Source organism: Dermacentor variabilis, chromosome 11 (genome assembly GCF_050947875.1).
Source record: "Dermacentor variabilis isolate Ectoservices chromosome 11, ASM5094787v1, whole genome shotgun sequence".
Lineage (NCBI taxonomy): Eukaryota > Metazoa > Arthropoda > Arachnida > Ixodida > Ixodidae > Dermacentor > Dermacentor variabilis.
Window position 1 is genome coordinate 12,152,901 of NC_134578.1, and position 22,927 is coordinate 12,175,827.

Below are 22,927 nucleotides of genomic sequence, written 5' to 3' on the forward strand. Positions count from 1 at the left end.
GCGCCTGTTTAATTAGAATGTGAAGATATCTGCCCAGCAATCGATTTAGGAATCACTGGCCTTCTTGAGACCCTTGGGTTCAGCGAGAGCAGGATCACTAGGTGGGGTCCCCGCTTCATGCCTGTAGGGTACTTAATCGGTGTCCTGCAAAACGTAGCAAGAGGTGACTGGAAGATTGGTGGGAGTAGGGAAACGAGAAACAATGGAGGCGTGCGAAAACGAAGTTCAGAATAGGGGTTCAGAAAGTTTGGTTATGGGAATTTATCGTGTTTTCTTTTTCTTTTGTCTTCTTTCACATACGCGGGACATTAGGCAATATATATTAACAAGAGCTTCGTGGCGCTCCATAGAAGACGGTGCAACGTGGTGTTTACGTGATCGATGCCAACATTGTCGGTACCGCGGTGAAACCACAGTCGGCACAATGCCTTGAGTGCGATATTTAAAGGCTGGTCGTCTGGCTCTAGAATAGCTGTCGCCTGTAATGCCTGCAAACTTACGCTGAGATATGAGTGAGGTTAACGTCCTTTGAGATCGACAGGCGCGCGTGGTAACGATTTCGGAAGACATGCGTGGCAGTACCCAGTGATTCTGCCAGCCATATGCGACGCTCGCGACTTCGGGAACTGGTTGCGAGAGTTCATAGTGTTCTTTTTTTCTTATTTAACGTAGATAGTACATTAAGCTGTATAATAGCAAGAGCTTGGTGGCACAACCCACTGCCCCGTTCCAAAGGGGACGCTCATAACATCCATCCATCCATCCAGTTAAAACACTCGTGTCATCTGTGGCATAGAGTTTCCTACAATAAATAAGAAACTGTATGATCTGTGGTGAGTTTCTCTATGACTCCATGAAAACACTTGTCGAGAGTCAAGAGGAAAAAAGGAAAAAGAGTCTGGCAGCTGTCGTCCGCTCATGCGGCAGGGATAAATAAGTACAGGCGTAAGCGAGCGGCGTCTCGCCAACATGGCACCACCGCGGATCATTAGAACACCATCTGAGGAGCGCGAATTTATCAATAAACGTAAGGAAGCAAGGCGGGCCCGCATACGCGCCCAAACGCAGGAACAGCGCGAAGCTGCGCGTGCCAAGCACGCTGAAATTCAACGTCGTAGACGCCAAAACGCAGCAGTGCGGGAACGCGAGGCGGAGGCAAGGCGACAGCGCCGACAAGACCCCGAACTTCGGGAGAAGGAAGCGGCCGAACGTCGCGCCCGCCGTGAGGACGCGGCAGTGCGGGAACGCGAAGCCGAGGCAAAGCGACAACGCCGACAAGACGCTACTCTTCGGGAGAAGGAGGCGGCCGAACGTCGTGCACGGCGCGAGGATTTGGCAGTGCGGAAACGTGAAACCGAAACAAGGCGACAACGCCGACAAGACCCAGTGTTTCGGCTGCTTGAGGCCGCCGAACGTCGCGCCCGCCGTGAGGACGCAGCAGTGCGGGAGCGCGAAGCCGAGGCGAAGCGACAGCGCCGACAAGACCCGGCAGTTCGGCAGCTGGAAGCGGCCAAACATCGTGCTCGACGTGAAGATCCGGCAGTGCGGGAACGCGAGGCCGAGGCAAGGCGTCAGCGGCGGTTGAGAGAGCACACATCACTATTCGGAGGACAGTTCGGTAACCCATTTGGATATACGTGCGACGTTTGCCATCGCCTTGGTTTTAAAGCAGACCTTTCGCCTATCCGCACTCCTCACGTGCCTCTGCTCAGTGCCGAGTTTCCGAACGAAGACGTGCCTTCCTTTATGCTATGCTCCACATGCCAGAGGGCACTGCAAAGTGGTACTGTACCCGCACTTTCTCGAAGTAACATTTGCTTAGATCCGGCAGTTCCCGCTGAGTTACTTGAAGTCAACTTGGTGTGCAGGTAAGCGGGTGCAACAATTTTGTGCAAAGATCTCGACAGGTCTGACGCAAATGCTACATGTAAACAGCAGTGCTCACAATGGAAAGAAGAAAGTCTTTGTCAGCTTTCCATGCTCATGACAGCACTGTAGGCGCTGGCTGTGGGAAGATATACATGGATATACTAATTTTGGACTGAATGTCTTATACTACTACTGCTACTATACTTCAACAGTACAAATTTGGGCCGGTTGCTACATACTTGGGTGAAGAAACAGCATATTTAGACAGTTCCACGTCTGCATTGTATCACCTTCATAACTGTAGGCTTCGATGCCTCTGCATGAAGTTTGCTATAGCGCAGCTTTTTTGTGCCGCACAGGTCACAGGCATAGGCATTGACATGCACAGAATGTTGTACGCCACTGAAGAATGGCTACACTGAAACATCCACAGCTCTAATTAACTGCCTGTCACTGATTCACTGACACCTTGGATTGCAAACATCGGAGCCGCTGCCAGTACGTCCAGTAAATGACGTAGAGTGTAACCCTGCTCTACTCCATTTCATGCAAAGCATGTAATGCTATGAAGGGTGTATGCTACAATGCTATATGCAACAAAAAAATTGTGCATCACAAATGCAAAACTATAGGTATTTACCATGCTGTTCAACGCAGCATTTGTACCTGTCTGCCACAATATACAATGAAAGTTTTGCATAGAAGGTGTCGCAGATGTTAACCTATTTACCGCTGAACAAGCGGAGAAATACATTTCTACAATCAGTGAGTGTGGAGCATCCTTGTGCCTACAACCAAATATAGCGCTTTACACTTTGGAAGCATGAAAGTGCGCAAATCATACTTGATATTACGGAACCGTATGTCCACAGGTTGCAGTTGTAATATACGACATAGTTATTTTGGATTAAGACATTGTAGACCAAAAGCAACTATAGTAAAACATGCAGAGTGAGATTTCTATGACTGCATGACTTGCGTAGCTTCCACGGTGTTGCCTGCCAAGTATGGTTCATCAGTAATACTACTTGCTCATTCAAGCCAATAAGAACACTCATAAGTGCCATACCTTACTGTCTCCAATTACACTTCAACCTAGTTCAAGCAAGACAACACAAATGCTGTAATTGTGCGCATGAATTTATCGAATTAAATGTATCTGTTTTACTGACGTCCATTTAACATGAACCATCCTTCTTTAAAAAATTGTTTGTTGAGGAAAGCTATCTGAACATGATATGCAATTGTAATGCTTAAATAAAGTGATGTGCAATTGAGAGGGTCAACCAAACCACAAGGCCGAAGTCACCCAACTTATGCGGATGCTGCTTTTCAATCAAGTGTAACTGTTACATCGGAAAAAAAGGATAGACATGGGATGTTTGTGGGGCATTTTCATGAAATATGCATGCACTTTGCCCTTGATACATTACTGCAACTTATGTTAATTACAGTGTAGAAATTGTATTAGCCTTACTTTTGTGAGAACATGACACAATGTAAATGCTGAATCGTGCGTCTAGATACTTAGCCTATTTTGCTGGTAGTAGATACATTACACAAATACAACACTTAATGTGATTAATAGCAAGAAGCGTGCTAAAGGGTACTTGTACTGCACAACATAGTGACATACAACAACTGATACTGTAGCTGAGAACCACATGAGCTTGAAGCTTTTGCTGCCATACAGTTGGGGGTTGCACTCCCTTCTCGCTTACAATTTCAACTACTCATATGACATTGCCGATTGTACTGTGTGTTTTTTGTAACGAACAGAATTTGGAAAAATCGCCTGTAGCATATAGCAGAAACCTGCTCATTGATCTGGATTACTGCACAAAGAAATTGATCTGGATTGCCTGCACAAAGAAATCAAAATACGCTATGCACTAATTGGCAAAGTCTCACTAATAATTTTTACCCCATTACATTAGTGCACATATTGCAATTTATGAATTGGCCATTGATTTCACAAGGCATACCTGCTTAAAACAAATCTTGGAAGTAGCACCAGTTCTTAAATAAGCAGTGTCAAACTTGCAGCAAAAATGCACTGTTCCTCCACTTTTTTATCAACACGCCTTTTTATGCATTACAAATAAAACTCAAAAGTAACTGAGATGTCAATATATCTTGTTGCACATTTTGGGAACACATATCTCGAAGCTGATGCGATATTCCTGGGTGATCACTTTTGGAGATCACTTTTGCGACACTTGGTAGCAGGTGCATCCATACGGCTGACAGCATTTCTGGCACTATGCCAAACTCGCTATCTTTGCAAATGTGCTGTCATCCATGTACTTTGACGATTTCAATGCCTATTCTTGCGAAATCTCACAGAAGTGAAACTTTGTTCAAGAGTGATCGCCTGAGAATACCACCCCTAGTGTAACCCTCAGCAGTCATTCCAAGTAGGTATGCCTTGGGAACTCACTGTCTGCATTTCATGTGTTGCAGTACTTCCAAAAAGTACTTAAAGTTAATTTGCAAAAGTGTGGTTATTAATTTATTTGCATTTACATTTCTCATGCAAGTAATGTCTGCTTTTTAGAGTAATCTAGCTCAGAAATTCTAATTGCGCCAATGCTGCTGTCAATTTTCTTTTAGATATCTGTTAATGATGAAAAAACTATGCTATGCAATGTTGAAGCGAACAGCCTGTTGCTAACCAAAAATGAAAAGACAGTGAAAGTGGGACTTGCCTTGCTAAAGGCACAGAAGCCTGTAGTATCTGATGCAGCAGTTATCTCAAGATCTGTTATTTCTTGTGTATGTTTCCTGCTTTTTTTCTTGACTCTTTTTCGATTTCTCAATAATTTATTTTTTTGCTCTTTGAACTACGGAGGCTTTGTGAAGCAGACCAGATGTGCATAATTATGTCGAGTGAATTTATTCCTGAAACCTACCACTGTAATATCCTTAGTAACTGCTGGCCCTTTTAATAGCAGTAATTTGCATGGCGACCACTAATGAGATGCTTCAAGAAGCTAGCCAGTGGACTCCCAAAGTGTTTTGTTCCAAACAAAGCAATCATGTGAACCAACGCCACCTGCGTAAAAAAAAAACCCCTGGTGGCCTTGGTATTCACTTGTTTTTGAAGCAATGCAGCATCAGCAGGATCATCTGTGGGCACCAGTCATCAGTTCAGCAAGCTTTCTTCTTACTGCAAGAAAATGTGCTTGTTTGTGTTAAACAAAGTGATCTTATTCTGGTTGCAATTTGAAAGTGGTTGAGAAGGAGAAAGTCGTTGAGAGCACTTAGAACACTTTTGTGTATTTGTGCCAGCAGTACTTTACTATTGTATTTCTTTATACATGCATGGGGCTGTATGACCATGTAAATTTATTGTTGACTTGTATACTGCACCAATTCTTTAAATGCAACTATTACTGCCTGAATGTACACATTTTCTTTTGAATTAAGTTATCCCGTATTTATGCCATCATGGAATGCAGTCAGCTGTTGAATACAGGCAAAGACCTTTGTAAGTTGCTGAAACAGTGGCTGCTTACTTCCATCTTGCATTTCTTTCTATTCTGCAAAAAGTGATACTGCACAAAAAAATCTTAATGATCAAGTTTGAAAGAAGTAGCACATATTAGGCATTTGCTTCCATTAAAAGCTAGCATGTCAACAAATTAATTGGAAAAAGAGCTCCGTGCACAGTAGGTAATGTCACAGAGTAATTTATTACAGCGAAGCTGTCTTTGGCTAGGATCCAGGATTTTGTTGTGCCCGTGTGGAAAAAAACTCCCCTGAAAAGTGAGAGTGAGAGAGCCAACAACAAAAGCAAACGCATATCGCCGCACACATCAAAGCTCGATTTAATGGCCGCGTGTGTCTAAAACGGTGCTCCGCCACAGCTGTGTCCCTATGAAAGTATGACATAATGCGTAACGTAGCGTGCGCCTAATAAGGCGACCAAGGGGAATTTTTGGTACCATTTCACTCCATCATTGCTATGGGAAGGCCAGGCATGATCCGTATGCATGAAGAGCAGCGTATCTGCGAGGAGCGACAGCTGGGGCAACGGCGGGAGTGAGTCCATAGACGTCCTGTCAATCCGGTGGCCAGAGAAGAAGAGGATGCCCGCGATGTGGTACATAAGCGACAAGCAAGAGCCGACAACACATGTCGTGACGCTGAGAATGCCACGAAGAGACGTCGATGCCACAAGGGCACGATGCCGGGATTTGACAGCGCCTACGCAAGGTACCAAAGAGAGTTCCTCGATAATTACAAATCGCACAATTACTAAATAGGAAGTAAAAGCTCTAGCATCACCATAGCAGCTTCGCTGGTCAACCACCTTCACAGAATGCGATGGCCAATTAAATTTTTTTAAGCTTGATATTTTGTAAATAAAACAAGGTAAATGATTACTTGGGAGAGGCATTGACTTCGAATATTGTTATAGAGAGAACAAGAAATGGGGGCCCCGTCTTCTTCCTCTGAAGCAGTACTGGCCACTCAATTGTACGCTCCCTCTAGCTACTGCATTCGAACTATCCGGAAACTGCATTGGGTCAGTTAGACACACTGCCTTATTTGAAACGTATGAAATGTGCATTACACAGAGAAACATGAACCAAAGGGGTTGACATGTTTCTCTTCTATATTGCAGAAGTGATGATGAAGACTCGGAGAGTCCTTTGCCCAACCTTGCCAAACAATTCAACTCTGAACAGAAGGCTCAGGAAAGCAAGGTGAGTTTCAGTCATTCTTGCATGCCTCTGAAACTGCCTGGAAATATTTCATTTACCTCAAAAAGAGGATAGAAAGCAATATTGTGTTTATCTGTATTGGTACATTACGCTTCTAGGGTAGCAAAACAGCCACTCTGAACGTGAAAGGGGGCTTGGTAACCAAAAACGATGTAATAACGAAAGGTAGCCATCGGTGGCACCTTGGCATTCCTACACAAACATGCTGTGACATCAATGATCATGGAGTTTGATGATGAATTTGACTTTGATTTGACTGATTGTCTGTAATGAAGTACATTGCATATTAAATGAACCAGACCTTCAACCTAGAGAGTTTTACAAATATTTTCTGCAAGAAACATCTAAAATGCGAGAAAATAATTTGAAATTTCTTGATGCCACACTGGTGTAGTGGTGGCAAGTTTCTGGTATGAAATTTTATTTTATCCTATAAAAATCAAACTACTGCTAAATCCTGATAGGGAGCGGGCAAAGTGACGGTGGTACAGCCTTCGCAGCGCACTGTGGAGATATCTCACTTGCTAGCTGTAGCAAACTATGGCAAGCAAGAGCAGCGTTCGCACTGTAAAGAAAGCTTCTATTGTGAACAAAAAATTTACAAATGATTGTTGCAGTTCCATCCTAGCAAGCACAATACCTTGATTCTTATTACTGTGGTGACTCAGTAACAACTAAGCAAAGGTGTTGATGCTGCAGTTCATTTTAATGAGAGTCTGCTGGGTATTGTTGAGTTGCTTGCAAATAGACGTTTTATTTAAATTAGGGGTAGGCCTCGGCATAGCTATCTTCTTAGACTTTTGTTTTTTGTATTACACTTGTCAAGTTTTGGCACTGAGCTAAAATACATGACTGCAATAAAGAATATTTTAGTCCATGTTTTTATATCCACAAGTTCAATATGTGGATCTTTAAAGCTGCTGCATTGTAATTTATACTTGTTTATCAGCTGTGCCCGTGCTAACATTGACACTGTGTATTGTGCATCGCACAAGCATTGTGATGCATGCTTTTTTCGCCACTAATTTGTTTCATTGCTGCGCAGACTTGCACCAACCATAGGATAGCTTCACACCACTCGCAATTTAGCATTCATGTTTTTAATCCATAGAAGCATTGATGTGCCTAAAACTGACACCTGTTATAACCTGGTCACAAGCATCTACTGCCTGCTTTAGAAACATATAAAGGTGATTTTGGAACAGTGAGGGCTACCCTAGCTAAACGTGAACGTTTGAGCATGCAGCAGAGAATATTTTACTCAATGATTGTTCGTTGTAATCATTTTCAGCTATTGAGGTTCATGCTATGTCAGCACACTTCACCCATCAAATGTGAGTGTAACAGTTGCAAGCATGTATTGAAAGGAATGCATGGCTTGTGAAGGCAGCAAACACAATGTCTCCAAAATTGAGTGGCACACAGTAGCACACAACATTAACACTGGAGTAAGATGCCAGTTGGTGTTTCTTCTTGTTAAACAGCGTGAAATGAGACAAAGGACTATCTTCATCCCACTTTTTTTGCCACCCTTTGCCTTGTTTCGCGCTGCTTAAAAAGATTAACACTGGAATAGTTGTTAGTGGCGCTGACACAGAACACTGCCACACCCCTGGTAGGTGCTGCACAGTCCCTTTACACTCAAGTAAAGGCCGAAGCACCAGCTTATCAGCCCAAAATTTATTAAAAAATTGGTCTTATAAAAAAAGTACCTAAAGGCATGGTGTCTGGTGTTCTTACACACTATTATGAAAAACATTAAAGTCATAGGCATATTAACACCATTGATGGTCCAGAGGACGACTGTATCCGCAAATCTGTTGATGAACCTACATGAGTAGCAGTAACAGGGACAGTGGTGAGGACCAGAAGGGCACCAGGTGTGGGGTGTGCATGCACTCTTTTGGCACAAGGGGATTCATGGAGATCACACACTGCTGGAAAAACTGGTTCGAAATGGCGTGCCTTTGTGCGAGGCCCACACCTTTTCAAGGTCATGAAAAGAAGGGTAGCCCCCGCACGAGTGCTTATGGTAATTCAAAATTCAGTTCTTAAAAAAACAGGTTGCCAGTCTTATCTGATTTAGTGTTGCTCTTTTGTGCCCCTTTAAAGGCTTCCGTGTTCATGAAACAATTTAATGCACACCTAGCTAGACAAATATCCATTTTTAATCATAAACTGTTCGGCTGGCATATGTGTTGAAATTGTAAACACCACTCAACTTATCAAACAATTTATTTTTGTTTTATCGCAGGTTGATTGTTGCTTGCAGACAGATGGCACTGGAAAGGTGATTCTTTTTTTTACTTGTGCTGTTTAATCCTTGCTCTTTGTCTTATTACCGTATTTATTCGTTTATAAGGCAGCCACGATTAAAATGCAAGGGTGCAGTTGGGGGATCCAAGAAATCGAACATAAGTATGCATACTAATATCAGGCAATATAGAGCAGCCAAAGGATTATTCAGACTCGGCGGGGGTTGCCTGAAATACCGAGGGATTGTAAGCCCCCAGAATAAATAGAATAATCGGTGCTAGGTTATATGCGAATTTCACCTTGAAGTGTGACAAAGGCAAAATTTGAACTGCAGTGAAGTCACACCTCAAGGCAAAATTTGCTCTGACTCGCACCCCACCTTTAGTGTTTAATTTTTTCTATTTCTTGGTGTGGGTTATGCGCGCATAAATACGGTACTGCCTCACCTGCCAAGGTCCATTGCTACAATTTGTGCTGCCGTCTAAAATCTTGATTGCAGGATATGTCACTGCTGCCACCATATTGGACAGACAGACAGATAATGAACTTCATTTGATCCTGAGGAGCTACCATATTGGCAAAGTAATTAAATTTATCAGCCTTACATAAGAGGCAGGGTGTGCCTTTAGGCTAAGGAGTCTGGGGAAAAACCTAGTTTTATGTTTAAATGAATAAGTATATTTAATCATTGTGTACTGAAGATTGTCACATTTGTAACAAGGGTATTTCTTCCAGATTGATTGTTTTGTGCAGACGGAAGATGCCATAAAGGTAGTGAATGTGTATTGTTCAGTTCAGTCTGAATTAATCTGAAATCCTTGTACTTTGTGTGAGGCAATCTTGCCTGTGGTATTCAGGTTTGTTTTCTTATTTTCTATAGAAAACGTCTAAAGTGCCAACTGGGAAATGCATGAAGGTAAGAACATGTTTCTTTAGTCTGCTTTATTTACTGTGATTTTTTTTACAACTTCTGTTTTGTTAGCACCCTGGCTTAACAATTACTTAATAAGTACAGTCGGGAACAGTTAAAGCATTCATTCTTGCTTTACTGGTTCATTTTTATATGTGTGACAGTGCTAGGGATCTTGAGGTATCATTTGTTATGTGCGATTAAACAAAAAATTTCGGCACCTTTTTTTCATCCTTCTCAAAAAGCCTAGAACAAGTAGAAACACCATGAATTAGTGATTAACTTTTTGTTGTTTATTGTGATAGTGAAATGGGGAATGTAGGCAAGACACAACAGAGGGCTGAGAATTTTCTATTTTTGAACTTGTGACTTACCTTTTTTGGTTGTTTTATTTAAAACCTATTTAGATGTGCTCACGTATTGTGTGTACATGATTCTTTCACAGGTCGTTGTTGCAGTGCAGACTGAAGAATGTCCAAGGCTGCAGGTAAACTAGTTGCTTACATTTCGTCACTTGTAAAATCACATGTAAGGCACCCATATGCTAAGCTAAAGCACAAACCACGGTGTTAGAAATAGGTTAGGTGGAGTGACGACACATCAGAAGACGTTAAAATCAGGCAACAGTTTCTGTTCTTGCCGAAAGGTCACGCCACATGTGTCGGGGCTCGCCTGGCTATGCCTAGAGGCTTACGCGATCTGGTTCTTGAGCGTGCTTAAAGCAATCATAGGGGCTTGTGAAGAAAGTGGTCATGAGCATATGTTAAAGATGAATTCTTCGAAAAGCTTTATGCATAAGGGCTCAGCGTGCAGCGTTAGAAAGCTGTCATGCTTGGCCCTAGCGATGCACCTACCTGGGTAATGGACACGCAGCCGATGCTGTGGCCGCATTCTAGTAAATCTACACATGCATTGAGTGTATTGTATTTGCTTTTTATTTGTTTTTGCACGATTACTTCTATGTATTTCATGTTCAGCATTGTATAATGAGCGAAAATGTGCCACTGCTGCGTAATGTGCAAAACATACTTCCACTCCATAATATAAACAGACTGGTAGCCACAGGAAACCGACACTTGTTTTGTGCAGTACCAAAGATGCTCTGTGCAGGAACAGTTAAAGCGCATACAACGACCAGCTAAGTGATCCAATTAAAACGTAGATATGTATCAGAACTTAGCACAAGTGTCATATTGTGTTTACATCAACCTTGCAGCTGAGGTCAACTGACCGAACAATATTTGCCATGCTCAACTAATATATTCGATAATCCTGTACACATATGCAGGAAGAAGGGTGCTTTGAGATGCACACCGGTTAAGGGAGATTGCAGTCAAATGGGTGACAGCTTGTAACGTATGGCTGTGAAGCTGTTCTCTGAAGCAGGTGACATGCTTCTGTGTTTTTATGGATTATGGATTATTATGGATTTGTTTCTAAACAAATCCATAATAATGTGCTGATAAGTTTATTCACAGTATTGGCATTGCCTATGCAATAAACAATTTTGCCTTAAGGAGCATTATAGCTCGAAGATTAATTACACCACTATCTGCCCTGTGGAAAGCTATATTGCATGGGGATGCCAAATAATACGAAAGAAAGCAGAATGGTGCTCAGTACAGTGGACCAGAAAAAGAAAACTCACTTTGTTTATTGGACAGTGCATTGTTTATTCCAGCACAGCACATACACAACATAAAGGTGTCCTTTTATTTCATTTTAAAACAAGAAACAATACTAGACAAGCTTCGAAAACTTCCGTAGCTTCTTGTCTTGTTTACTTCGGTGTTTCGCAGCTGCTTGCAGTACTGTCTCATTCTGATTCCCATATAATAATGAAGCACTTGTGACATAACATCAATCTTGTGTATTGTTATGTCATATGCATGCCTTTCACCAGCATGTTTGTGAAATGTTTTTTCTGCTTTCTTTAAAAACATGAACAGGGAAATGTTTGGGCGAACTAATCCTCCTTGCATCTTGCACGCTACTAATGCTGCTTCTGGCCTTGATGTTGCATTACCTGTAGCTGTCAAGTCAGTGCAGCATTGTTGACAGCTAGTGTGCTTCAATATCTTTTGGCACAATAATCCTACTACATATTAAACTATACAGTCAGTCACATCATCTGATGAGGATATATCTGAAAATATATTTTCACACTCGGCTTCTTCCACTAATCCATCTAGCTTCTGCTTCAGTTCCTCTAGACGTGACACCATGGGAACAAATTCCCGGAATGCTGATGTTAGGTCAGAGAGAGTTAAAAGACATGGCTCTTCAGTAGTTTGCACCTAGTAATTACCAAACCTTGGCAGCTTCACAAGATTATATGCTGAAAACATAAATAACTGCAAGAATGTAGGCACGCAAGGGTGGTCATTGTGACTGTTTGCTTGGCATATGACACCAAAATTTTTCACGAACATCTTGATTAAATTTAGCAGTTAGCACATATCTAAAACCACACTTCTCTAACAGGTACTTCGAAAGTTTGATTGTTGAACGTATGGTTACTCGCCGGCCTTCAGCAGTTGATTGGGACAGGAAGTTATGGGGATCAACTTTACCACGTTTCACATCGTTTTCCCAGTTCTTTAGCCATTGTAAAGTTGATTATAGGACGCCGAAATCTTTGCAGCCTTCCTTGAGGCCTTCTTTGGGATGCTTACGGTTTCAGTTATCAAAGAGGTTATTGAGCCTTACTGTAAAGTCAACTGTGCTTTTGATATAGTATAAGCTCAATGTTCCCTTCTGCAAGTAAAATTCTAAATCTTTTGCAACACTGAGGCTGAATAGCTGCGTCACAAGCTTAATTTTTTCGGTGTTGCTAGGGTTTATATGCAGGAATGAAAGTTTAGGGCAAACCCTCTGCGTGCCTTCGACCTTGGCGTCAACTACATAAAGTAATGTCATAAGTGTGACCACATCACGCGGCTGCCATTTACACAAAGTAGTTTTTGCTTCAGACGCCGGTTTCGTATGCGCTTGATGAGATCCAGTGCATCTGAAAAAACATAAACATTTCATTCCTCACATGCAGGATTAACAAAACAGTTCTTTGTACCATTTGAGGCACCAGTAACACCAAAGTGCTTCCACGTGGATCGGTTTGTCGTGGCACCATCACAGACAATCGCACCGACGAATGCACCAGAATGTTCAAGGAGGAGTATGGCCTTCATTGCAAGTTGGATCAACACAGTTTCTTTTGTAGGACCGTGGCTTGCAAAAACAGCAACAGGTTGGGAGTAGTTCTCACCAAAAAAATGGAATGCAAACACTAGGCCATGGTCAGCTAGCTGCCTTGGTGCTTCGGCTTGTTTCCGCAGTCTGCATGTCCAAAATAGGTCATTGTTTCTTATTTAACTCGCAGTTCTTTCCAGACATCAATTTCATCAAACACGAATTCCATGCCTTCTAAAAGCATCTTTTCTTGAGAGCTTTTTCTTTTTTTTAAAAAACACTAAAAAAACTAGTGTGAAAACCGTACTTAACACACACCATTGAGAGGTATTTTCTCACTGTTGACACACACGGAAGGGGCAAAATGTTGTTCTCGCATAGGAAGCCTTATGAGCTACGAATGTGCAAGATTAGGCAAAGTAGGAGCCACTCTTCACTATAGTGCCGTTTCTTTTTGCTGGTGCACTTTGCAACTGCTACACACTCCTTAACAGTTGCTTCACCTTCAGGAATGTTCAGAGTGCTGAGCTTGTCATGAAGTGACTCTTCCGACATTGTCGACAGCTTTTCCTGAGAGGTCTTAAGCTGGGATGTTAAAGAGCCTACTTTTTTTCTCAGACGATTAACAAACCTCTTCAATGCATACTTTGCTCTTCTAAAGGTCATCAAATCAGCCTTTTGATAGCTGGCCAATCGAAAATGTCACAGAGGCCGCTTTTGTTTTGCCTTGTCCAGCATGTGTTTCTGGTGCAGTCGTAGTGTCGTTTGAAGGCACTGGCATCATTGGCATGTGGGTGCATCAGTCTTGAGCAGTAGGACACATTGATTGTGTCTCCAGCAGCTTCTTATGTCAACAAAAGCACTGGCAGGTTGAGCATTCAGATATTCCTTAGAGCTAGGCCCTCCGATGGATGAGCCACCATCCGTTGTAGTGGCTCAGTGGCTCTGGCATTCTGGTGCTGAAAATGTTTGGCAGCTACAATTTAATATGGGCAGAATATGAAGAAATTCACAGCATTCTCACACTATCGCAAACAAGGCGGTCCAATGTTTTTTGTCACCAAATGTCGGCTCTACGCTAAACTGGTTGAAGAAATGACATTCAGTTTCGTGAATGGGTCTGCAGGAACATTCAGTTTCAGCTTTCATACAGCATGACTGACTTTGGGTCCCCATACCTAATGGTTCTTATTACAAATGAAAATGTCCTGGCAGGCAATGACATAGTTCTCTATCAAGTAGGAATAATTTGTTGTGTTCGACTGAGGACGTAAGAATACACTGGATGACTTCTTACATTTGGCTCATGTGTTGTTTTTTTGTCATCACTGCTTATATTGCTTTGTTATGGAGAGGTATAAATAACAGTGAAAAACCTTGTTTGGACCCAAATTTCAGAATTAGCTGTGTGAGCCAGTTGTGTGGATTGAAATTTTAAGCTAGCTTCTCCGATGCTAATTTATATGGCTGTCTTTAAAGTTGCAGATATCCCTCTGTGTGCTAAACATGCATTTCATTTTACTTATCTTAGGAGGGGAGAACAGTCTAGGAACATTCAGATACCCAGTCTTCTTTTTCTTGCAACACTGCTCCAGTCTCACGAGTCTACCAAAGACGCTGATGCTATGGAGTGTGAGAGTGAATGTCCACTTGCTATGGGGGTAGGGAGTGAAGATTGGCTCTAACGACAAAGAAGGCCAAATGCTTTGGTCCTGTGCAGTAAGTGTGCCTGTTTTTTACTTTGTATAACTTGGGGATGGGCACTTTTTATGCTTTTATACAACCTCTGATCTCTTTCTTCAATCCCCAGCCTGAGAGTAGGGTCTGGAATTCCCTGCATGCTATTCTGCTTCATCGGCATTTCTTTTGTCAAACGTGTGTAGGTCACTTTACAGTTTACCGAGCCAGAACTTTGTTGTTGGAATGGTTTGAAATTCACATGTAACACCTGAGAGCTTTATTAAAACTTTCTACATGTGCTGTTTCAAATGTGCAGAGTCTTCTGTGTGCGTGGAAATAACATGGCAGATTAAAAAATTAGTGATGACATGTTTTTGCACAATATCAGTCATTCTTGCACATGCTGGCTGATTTCACTCGTAGGTTTCAACCAGCCATACTGATCTTGCCAGTCTGGGAGACTTTTGCTAAACACCATTGTTAGCAGTAGTCGGGTGATGAAGCAAAAAAAAGAAAGCCTTACACCACTGACTGAGCCAGCGTTCAACCTCGGGACATCTTGATTTCCTGACTGGTGTGCTGCATCTGACTAGGCTACGAGTTCTTTTCTGATGACAAATAATAATTTCACCGTAAGCTCAGTAATGCCAGCATGTATTCACATAAGCTGCTGCCACATTCAGATAAGGTGCGACCATGAAATAGAAGGATGTTGTAGAATGAAGAGCAGCAATAAAATGAAGATTAATTTTTGAATAACACACATTTGTGGTGAGAGATATGGTGACGGTGACGAGATGACCATAGACAAGGAGGAAAGGGTCGAATGACAGAAGCTAAACATTTCATTGCACTGGCATAGGTGGTGATGAAAGCAGTAAGAATCATCACTCTGCATTGGTGCTGCAATAAATAGTTTGTGTTTATGCCTGCTTCCACGTACAAGATGTATAGTCAATGGGTCATTTTAGTATAGTGTAGTTTCAAGATATCTTGTACCTTTCTTCATTACCAAGCTACACTATGTCATCTAGAATCCTTTGTCTTTTCTGCATTTTGGCAATTTATGTACTAGGCCCAAACTAAACTTCTGCTCCTATGAATTTCTGGAGTCAAACCTTTTATTACATATATGAGAGATTTCATTTAAGTTGCTTCAATTTTAGCCCTGTGGAAGCATTTTCCCATCCATGATGTATTTGTTAACAGATGTATTGCACTTAGCCTTGGTGTAAAACTTACTACTACTGGTTAGTCAGTTTCATTTGGCAGTGTGTGTTACGAACAGCACAGGCAATGGCAGGAGTGGTACGGACAAGACAGGTGCGCTACCTTAGTACTTGTGTCGTCATCTGGCAATCTTTACCATCTTGAATATGATCCAACTGTCTGGGCTTAGGACCGGCAAGAGGAAAATGGATACTCTTGGCCTTGCGTGCTGCGTTGTGCATTTTTATTTGTTTGTTCTTTCCCAAAGAAGCTGTCGAATACTTTTTAGGGCCACCATTTTTACTCTGAACTTTTTCTTAGCATGTCAAAGAACTCAGACTAACAGGAATATAATTCACGCACGCAAACCTCAGTTATTGGTCACAGAAACTTCAAAATACAAACAAAATGAGAATAACAAACTTAAATTTTCACAGCCCTGGACTGCACATTTCACTCTGCCATGACGCTGTAGTGCGGCACCCAATAGTGGCAAAGCATTGATGTTACATAGAGGAAGTTAATGAACAATGATCACCAAGCCTGCTGATGGCGTTTCCATGGCCCCCGCAAATGAGCAACATGCACTGCGATCCCAAAGGCCATGGTGTGACTTCTGTGCCTACAACAGCTTCCACGAGGTAGCCATTGGTGCAGCATGTGCTCGTCATGATCATACGTCATTCCCATGATTGCAACGCTTTGCTCATGGCTGTATGATAATTAAGCAATGCTTAAAATATAGTTGTAAAACATGATGCCAGATTTTTTTTTTTTTGCATTACTCAAGATATTGTGTGAACATATTGCACATTACATTTTTAACCCATATCACAGTGCCACACATCGATTTTATGTCCACCGCACAGAGTGCAGGAGATTTCGACATCGTGATTCCTTTAGTGCCACCAAGCAAGCTTCCTCAGTAGCACTGCAGGCCCCGTTTCATTTTTCGCTAACTTTTCAAACAACACATTCCTCTCCCGTTGATTTGAGCTTGTAGCTGTTAAAATATTGTTTGGTAAATCTAATATGTTTAGCTTCAAGTTTACACTGGCTCATTCTTCCAGCATTTCATTTGCTTTACAAGTAAACAGCAGTTTCTGCACTTTAATATTCATTTGGCTTCTTCTTTTTTTTTTTTTTTTACCCATTCTTCACTCTCCCAGGAGCCATGTCGCCAATCACAAGAGGACCAACACTGACTAGTGACCTTTCAAGTGTGACATCTGCCAAAAGGGCTTTAATGCGAAGGATGTCCTCGGTGCGCACCTTACGGCTCCACACAAGAGAAAAGCCTCACGAGAGTCCAAGCTGTGGCTGGCACTTCGCTGAAGCAACTAAGATTATGCATCATCTGAAGTTGCAACTAAGCGGTGTAGAATGCTGTTGCCTGTATATGCCATGTGACTAGAGTGTCACCTTCAAGGCGAACGTCACCCGGCATGGAATGACTCACTCAAACGAGAGTCCCCACTCCTCGGTGTGCGGCAAGAGATTCATGCAACGCATTAGCATTAAGTTGAGTGAGAGAGTGGTCCAAATGTATGACTGCACTGTCCTCACTGCTAGAAAGGATGCTGTAGCATAGTGAAATTGACTACCCACATCCATAGTTTCATGGCTGCGGGGAAGACAATAACTCAGATTCACATACAGCAAGTTGTGAAGGGATTGTGACCACAGACGTATGACTGAACTGGGTGACAGAAAGAAAAGGTTGGCAAATTGATCAAGTAAAAGAAAAAGATGTGACTGAAGCGAGTGCACCTGGACCACACAAATGTGGAACTTCCAACACTGAGGGAGGACAGCTGGTGTAGATAACAGTGTGAATAATTTATTACCTATTGTTAATATATTGCAGTACCAAGAAATTACAGGGAGGAAACAGCCCTAAACCAAGGCACAGAGTGGGAAGACACAGCAGTGTATGCTAAACTTCAATATAGCAAGAAAATAAACACTTGCATAGATACAAAATTCAAATCTGAAAACCTTGAGATATCTTGGCCAGCAACAGCATGTGAACTATGGACATGTGCCAGAGGTATATGCCCATGCAACTGCTGCTTCAGAAAATAGTATGCATTATGAAAATTTTAGATGATGAAATTGTTTTGTCAAAAATCATTGTAACGTGATTCATGCTTATGCATCAGTGCTTGTTCTTTTGTCAAGTGCTCCTGGTGATATCTTGGAATTTTTCATGAATAAAAGTATTGTTGTGTTAGTAAATGGGGAATGTACCAAGTTAAGGAATTTTTCTTTCACAATATATCCTACAGACAAGTACCTAACAAACCATATTCTCTATAATCCTGTTCTTAGCCAATCCACATTTGCCAAAACCTAATTAGAGAGAGAAAGAGGCAAAAGGTGAAAGACAGGGAGGCTGGCCAGTGTAAGTACCGGCTAGCTGCCCTCTTCTGGGGAAAGGGGTAAAGGGAATAAAAGGAGAAACAAGAAGAAAAGTTCACACAGTAACGCCATGCTATGCACTACAACATTCAAAGACAGTCACACTATTCACAAGCCCTTAAAAACTTCAGCAAATCCCTTAAGGCCTTGAGTGCCGAAACCCATCTGAACCAGTGTCCTAGAACTTTTTCTTCTGTGAAGGAGCGATTTTCCAGTTTTTCGAGCACGGCAACGAGCACTTTTCTTGGTACATAGTAACGGGGACAGTCACAGAGGAGGTGCTCGATCGTCTCCTCACAGCCGCAGGTGTCATAAGTAGGGCTGTCGGCCATTCCATTGTGGAAAGAATAGGAGTTCGTGAATGCCACGCCGAGCCACAGGCGGCACAGAAGTGTTGCTTCCACATGTAGTAACCCTGGTGGAAGACAGAGTTGCAGACGTGGATCCAATCTGTGGAGATGTGCATTCGCGAATTCACCGGCCTTCTAGTCACAAGAGATGGACCTAATTATGTAGATGCTGCAGCTACATAGACAGATCCATCTCTGTGCTCTCATTTTTTTTTGGCATGCATATATGCCATCAAGCATTTGTACCTACCCATACTGACATCATTGTAGAGCAAACAACACAACAAGCCTGTGTTACAGCATTTTGTGCTGTGTACCAGCATTATCATTTGCTTTGAGGGGCAAGATATTAATGAGCTTCAACTTGCACATTACATGTAAGAATGATGCATGATGTAAGAACCTTGCACACAAATTAAATCGAACGCAGCTCACAATGTGCAGAGAACACCATGCAATTTTATTCCATCTTTAATTAAGTTTAAGCATACATTGTGGAAGCATGGTCATGATGGTCTTGCTAGTGCTATAAAACAATTGACTGTAGTGCACATTCACTTTGCAAGCTTCAGTGCACTCCTCTTTCATGCGCAAGCAACTACAGCATATTGCTGAAGCTGGAACCACTCAAATTGTGATCACACTTGCCCCAGCCACAAGCTAGAATTAAGAAAAAAATGCTCTTCAAGTAAAGCTTACTAAAAGAATTTGCAATGGCTTGTCCATGTCTCTCATGTACATACCACTAAAGATGTGCACTTGCTTATTGATCTCCACTTGGGAGCTTGTTGATGCCTATGTGTTTGCTGTGGCACAGTATTACAGCACTGTCTAGTGGCAAGTGACTGTTGGCTCCTAGATTTCTGTGTGCATGTTTAAAGAACAGATGTGCACTTGTGTTACATTGTATATTGTACAGTCAACTACAAAAGCTTGCTGTATCTTCAATGCGTGGTGGAGCGACACAAAACTGCATTGCTGCGCTGTCTACTGTCGCACAGTGTGGTGTCGAGGTTGTGCAAAGCGTGCCTGGTGTGGGAGTGTCGGGTGCCTTGATACCTCGCTGTGTGACAGTAGGCAGCACAGCAGTGTAGTTTTGTGTTGCTCCGCCACGCAATGCAGATCCCACATAGTTTTGAGACTGACTACATTACACACACCAGTAGCACTCTTATAAACCGATTGTGGTAGTCGGATGAGCTCTTCATGCTAAAATTTGTCGATCATGGTTGTGCCAGTGCTCGGTGTTTGACTTGGTTTGGGCTGTCTTGCTTCAGTGGGCTCACTTAGCTTGTTGTGAAGGAGCTTAAACCCTCTAGGTATGATCAAGTCATTACCCCTGCATAAGGCTAGTACACCTTCCCATGCAACTTTCGAAAGGGCCTGTAATAGGTGACCCACCATGGTTGCCCAGTGGCTATGGTGTTGTGCTGCTAAGCACGAGATTGCGGGATCATATTTCGGCCACGGCAGTCGCATTTTGATGGTGCCAAAATAAAAAAACACCTGTGTACTTAGATTTAGGTGCATGTTAAAGAACGCAGGTGGATCCAAATTGTTCCACAGACCCCCACTATGACGTGTCTAATAATCAGATTGTGGTTTTGGCATATAAAACCCCATAACTTAATTTTTTGTAATCGATGATTGAGTGGGGGTGCAGTCAATTTCAGCTCCACATTACCTGTAACCCAAGAGAAAAAGATGACTACCCCATGATGCTATAGTCTAGCTTGTTCATTTAACAAACCTAAAGAAATGTTTTATTGGTTAAAGGCTGGAATTCGAATGTGCACACTCCTACAGACAATGTTGCAGAATAAGGGTGGTGAAGAATTTTCTCTGATAAGAGAGCTTTGCAGAGGACATCTGATGGAAAAAGGTAACACAGGCCAAGAAAATTTCTTGGTTGGTGTTCCCTTCTGTCATGCCTCTTCCTCACTAGACGGGATTCCGTGAAACCCTGGATTTCACATAGTATATCTGTGTTCACCTGCTAAAACGCATCTCCTCCCTGTAAACCTGCTAAAACTAGCAATTGCCAGAAATTTTTTTAGTGCCTATCTGATGCTCTGTTTGCTTCATTGCTTTAGGAGACAGATGTAGGATCGCTGTTCTGTAATTATTTTGCAAGGGATGCAATGATATGTTCTCGGCACAGGACTTGTTGCACCGACGTTAGCATATCAATCACATGTAGGTGTTCCAGGGAAAGCACTGTTGAGCCTTCTACCTGTACACAAGCAACAGCAAATCACATGGAGTACTGCAATTTGTCTGTCTCGATTTTGCACCTAGACCTAATGGCTCTGTTGCTGCCGCTCAGCGCAAGCTCATACAGCAGCCTATGCATGCAGTCTGTGTTGCATAAATAGAAACATAATAAATTGGCTAAATGCAGTGGGGGCTAAGTACAGGGGAATCGGGTGCTATGACCTGAGTGAAGCCTCCAAATTGTCATAGGCTGGTACCAGTGTGTATAGCCTCCACTTCCATCCAATATCTTATTATAAATATATGTTCAGTGCTTACACGAGAGGTGGTACATGTATCATGTATATAATACAGGTGTTGTAATGAAGCAGCCGCACCTCATGTTTTTGGTGGCAGCTCGACAACAACCTGTGCGGTGATAGCGAGTGAGCCTCTTCTCTGGGAGATTGTCATAGGGATGTCGGTGCAGTTGTGGTTTATACAATTGAGTCAGGACGATTTCCTTGTTAAATCCTTAAAATTAATCCGACTTCATTCCTTCTCCCATTCAAAATTTCTCAGTAGTGATTCTTTTCAGACTTGGATTATCTTTTTCCTAAATCACCTGATTCTTGGCCAATCCCCCATACTGGGTGTGAGCCACTCTCGGAGGCAAGTAAGCTCGTGCTGTTCACTGCTGCTAGACTGGTTATCCCTGTTGTAATTTGTTGTAATTCAATCTCATTACATTTGTAGAGGTTGTTGGAATCCCTTAAGACACCCTGGAGCTCAGCACTCTTGCATTGCCCACCAACACCATGACTGACTGACATGTTTATATAGGTGTTCTGTGCAATGGCTGCCACCGTCACTTGCGTCAGTGTTCTCCGTCAGTGGGACCGGAGAACTTCACGTCAAAGACTGGCTGTCCTCCTATGAACGTGTAAGCACTCGCAATAAGTGGGACGACCACACAAAACTTCTTATTTTACCTTGCTGATGTTTTAAACGTGTAGTTTATGAACCACAAATCATCTGAAGTTGGTCTGTGTTCAAAACACATTTCACCGAAGTGTTTGGCCTGTTTTTGGACTGTTTGGCCACTGTATACCCACAAGCTATGCAATGAACAGTGCCTGTGCCAGTGCACACAGCAGCCTGGCGAGTCTTTTCCCAGCTATATTGAGGATGCATTGGATCTCTGCAGCAGTGTTAATCCAACTATGACGGAGGATGAGAAGATCAAATGTATTCTGAAGGATATTGAGGATGACTCGGTTCCAATGCTGCTTGCCAGGAGTCCAATCAGTGTCGCCATTCTCTTTAACCTATGTCGGAGTTTCGATGAATTGCGCTGCCAGCATAACTTCGGCCACCGAAAGGTGCCGCAGGCTGACTCCATCCCGCGGCCATTGCAGTTGCCACTGGCCATGCCGATCCTTCTGCTCTTGTACTTCAGCTGAAGGATTTAATTTGAGAGAAAGTGGCCCACCAGCTATTGCTGCTCCCTCAGAGCCAGAAGCCTGCCCAACCACGGACTCCGCCCATGCAATAAGCCATCCATGCCCAGATATCTGACGCACTTCCCCCCGTTCGGCCACTAAGCTTCTGTGACGGCACCGCTCTCCTATGCCGACTACCCGCTTCTTTCACATCTCTGATGGGTCCCTAGAATATAGGCTAGTCTGCACCGTAGAGATTGGGCGGGACGCTTCATGAGTGAAGGTGCAGGGGGTGCTGCAAGCAGTCCTACTGCTACGCACTTTGCTGTCGTCTGCTTGGCTGTCTGCATGCACCGCAGCAGCTTCGTGCAGGAGGTTTACAACCTCTTCCGAGTCTCCGGTTTTCAAGCGAAGGTTGTATTGGTTTACAAGTTTTGGTGGCGCTGTCGTGGTCACGCAAAAAAAAAAAAAAACTGTTGCTCCCTGAGCAGAGCACCTGCGCGAACGTGCACACAATAGGGCGGTTTGCCGAGCTGACAGCTGCGCCGGCGCTGGAGTGTGAGTAATTAGCAAGAATTCCAGCTGCATCGGCGCGCGCAACCAATCGGAGCCGTTTCGCTTCCGCTGGGAAGGGAGAGCACAGGAAAGGGGTTCGCGCGCGCTGCGCCGACTTCGTTT

General features: G+C 42.9%; 1 protein-coding gene across 12 annotated transcripts; it reads left to right on the forward strand.

Annotated features, from left to right (window-relative positions):
- Nucleotides 1-776: 776 nt before the first annotated feature.
- Nucleotides 777-18,088, forward strand: LOC142564649 (uncharacterized). Of its 12 annotated transcripts, none has more exons than XR_012824639.1 (8): nt 777-1,868; nt 6,500-6,581; nt 8,854-8,889; nt 9,591-9,626; nt 9,736-9,771; nt 10,211-10,252; nt 14,522-14,673; nt 17,013-18,088. XR_012824639.1 is itself a non-coding variant. In XM_075675731.1 (8 exons), exons 1-7 carry the CDS (start codon nt 970-972, stop codon nt 14,637-14,639), a joined length of 1,221 nt encoding a protein of 406 aa, XP_075531846.1. In that variant the 5' UTR covers nt 779-969; the 3' UTR covers nt 14,640-14,673; nt 17,013-18,088. The 12 variants fall into 12 exon arrangements, 7 of the variants coding, with proteins under 7 accessions (XP_075531851.1, XP_075531848.1, XP_075531849.1 ...); XM_075675731.1 differs by having other exon boundaries at nt 779-1,868; nt 14,550-14,673; XM_075675737.1 differs by lacking the exon at nt 777-1,868 and adding an exon at nt 4,332-6,087 and having other exon boundaries at nt 14,550-14,673.
- Nucleotides 18,089-22,927: the final 4,839 nt, after the last annotated feature.

Bases quoted from the DNA above. Each gene is read 5' to 3' on its own strand.
- LOC142564649 (XM_075675731.1), top strand. From the start codon at position 970: ATGGCACCACCGCGGATCATTAGAACACCATCTGAGGAGCGCGAATTT. The intron at 8,890-9,590 runs GTGATTCTTTTT...TATTTCTTCCAG, and splicing joins AGACAGATGGCACTGGAAAG to ATTGATTGTTTTGTGCAGAC. The intron at 9,627-9,735 runs GTAGTGAATGTG...TATTTTCTATAG, and splicing joins AGACGGAAGATGCCATAAAG to AAAACGTCTAAAGTGCCAAC.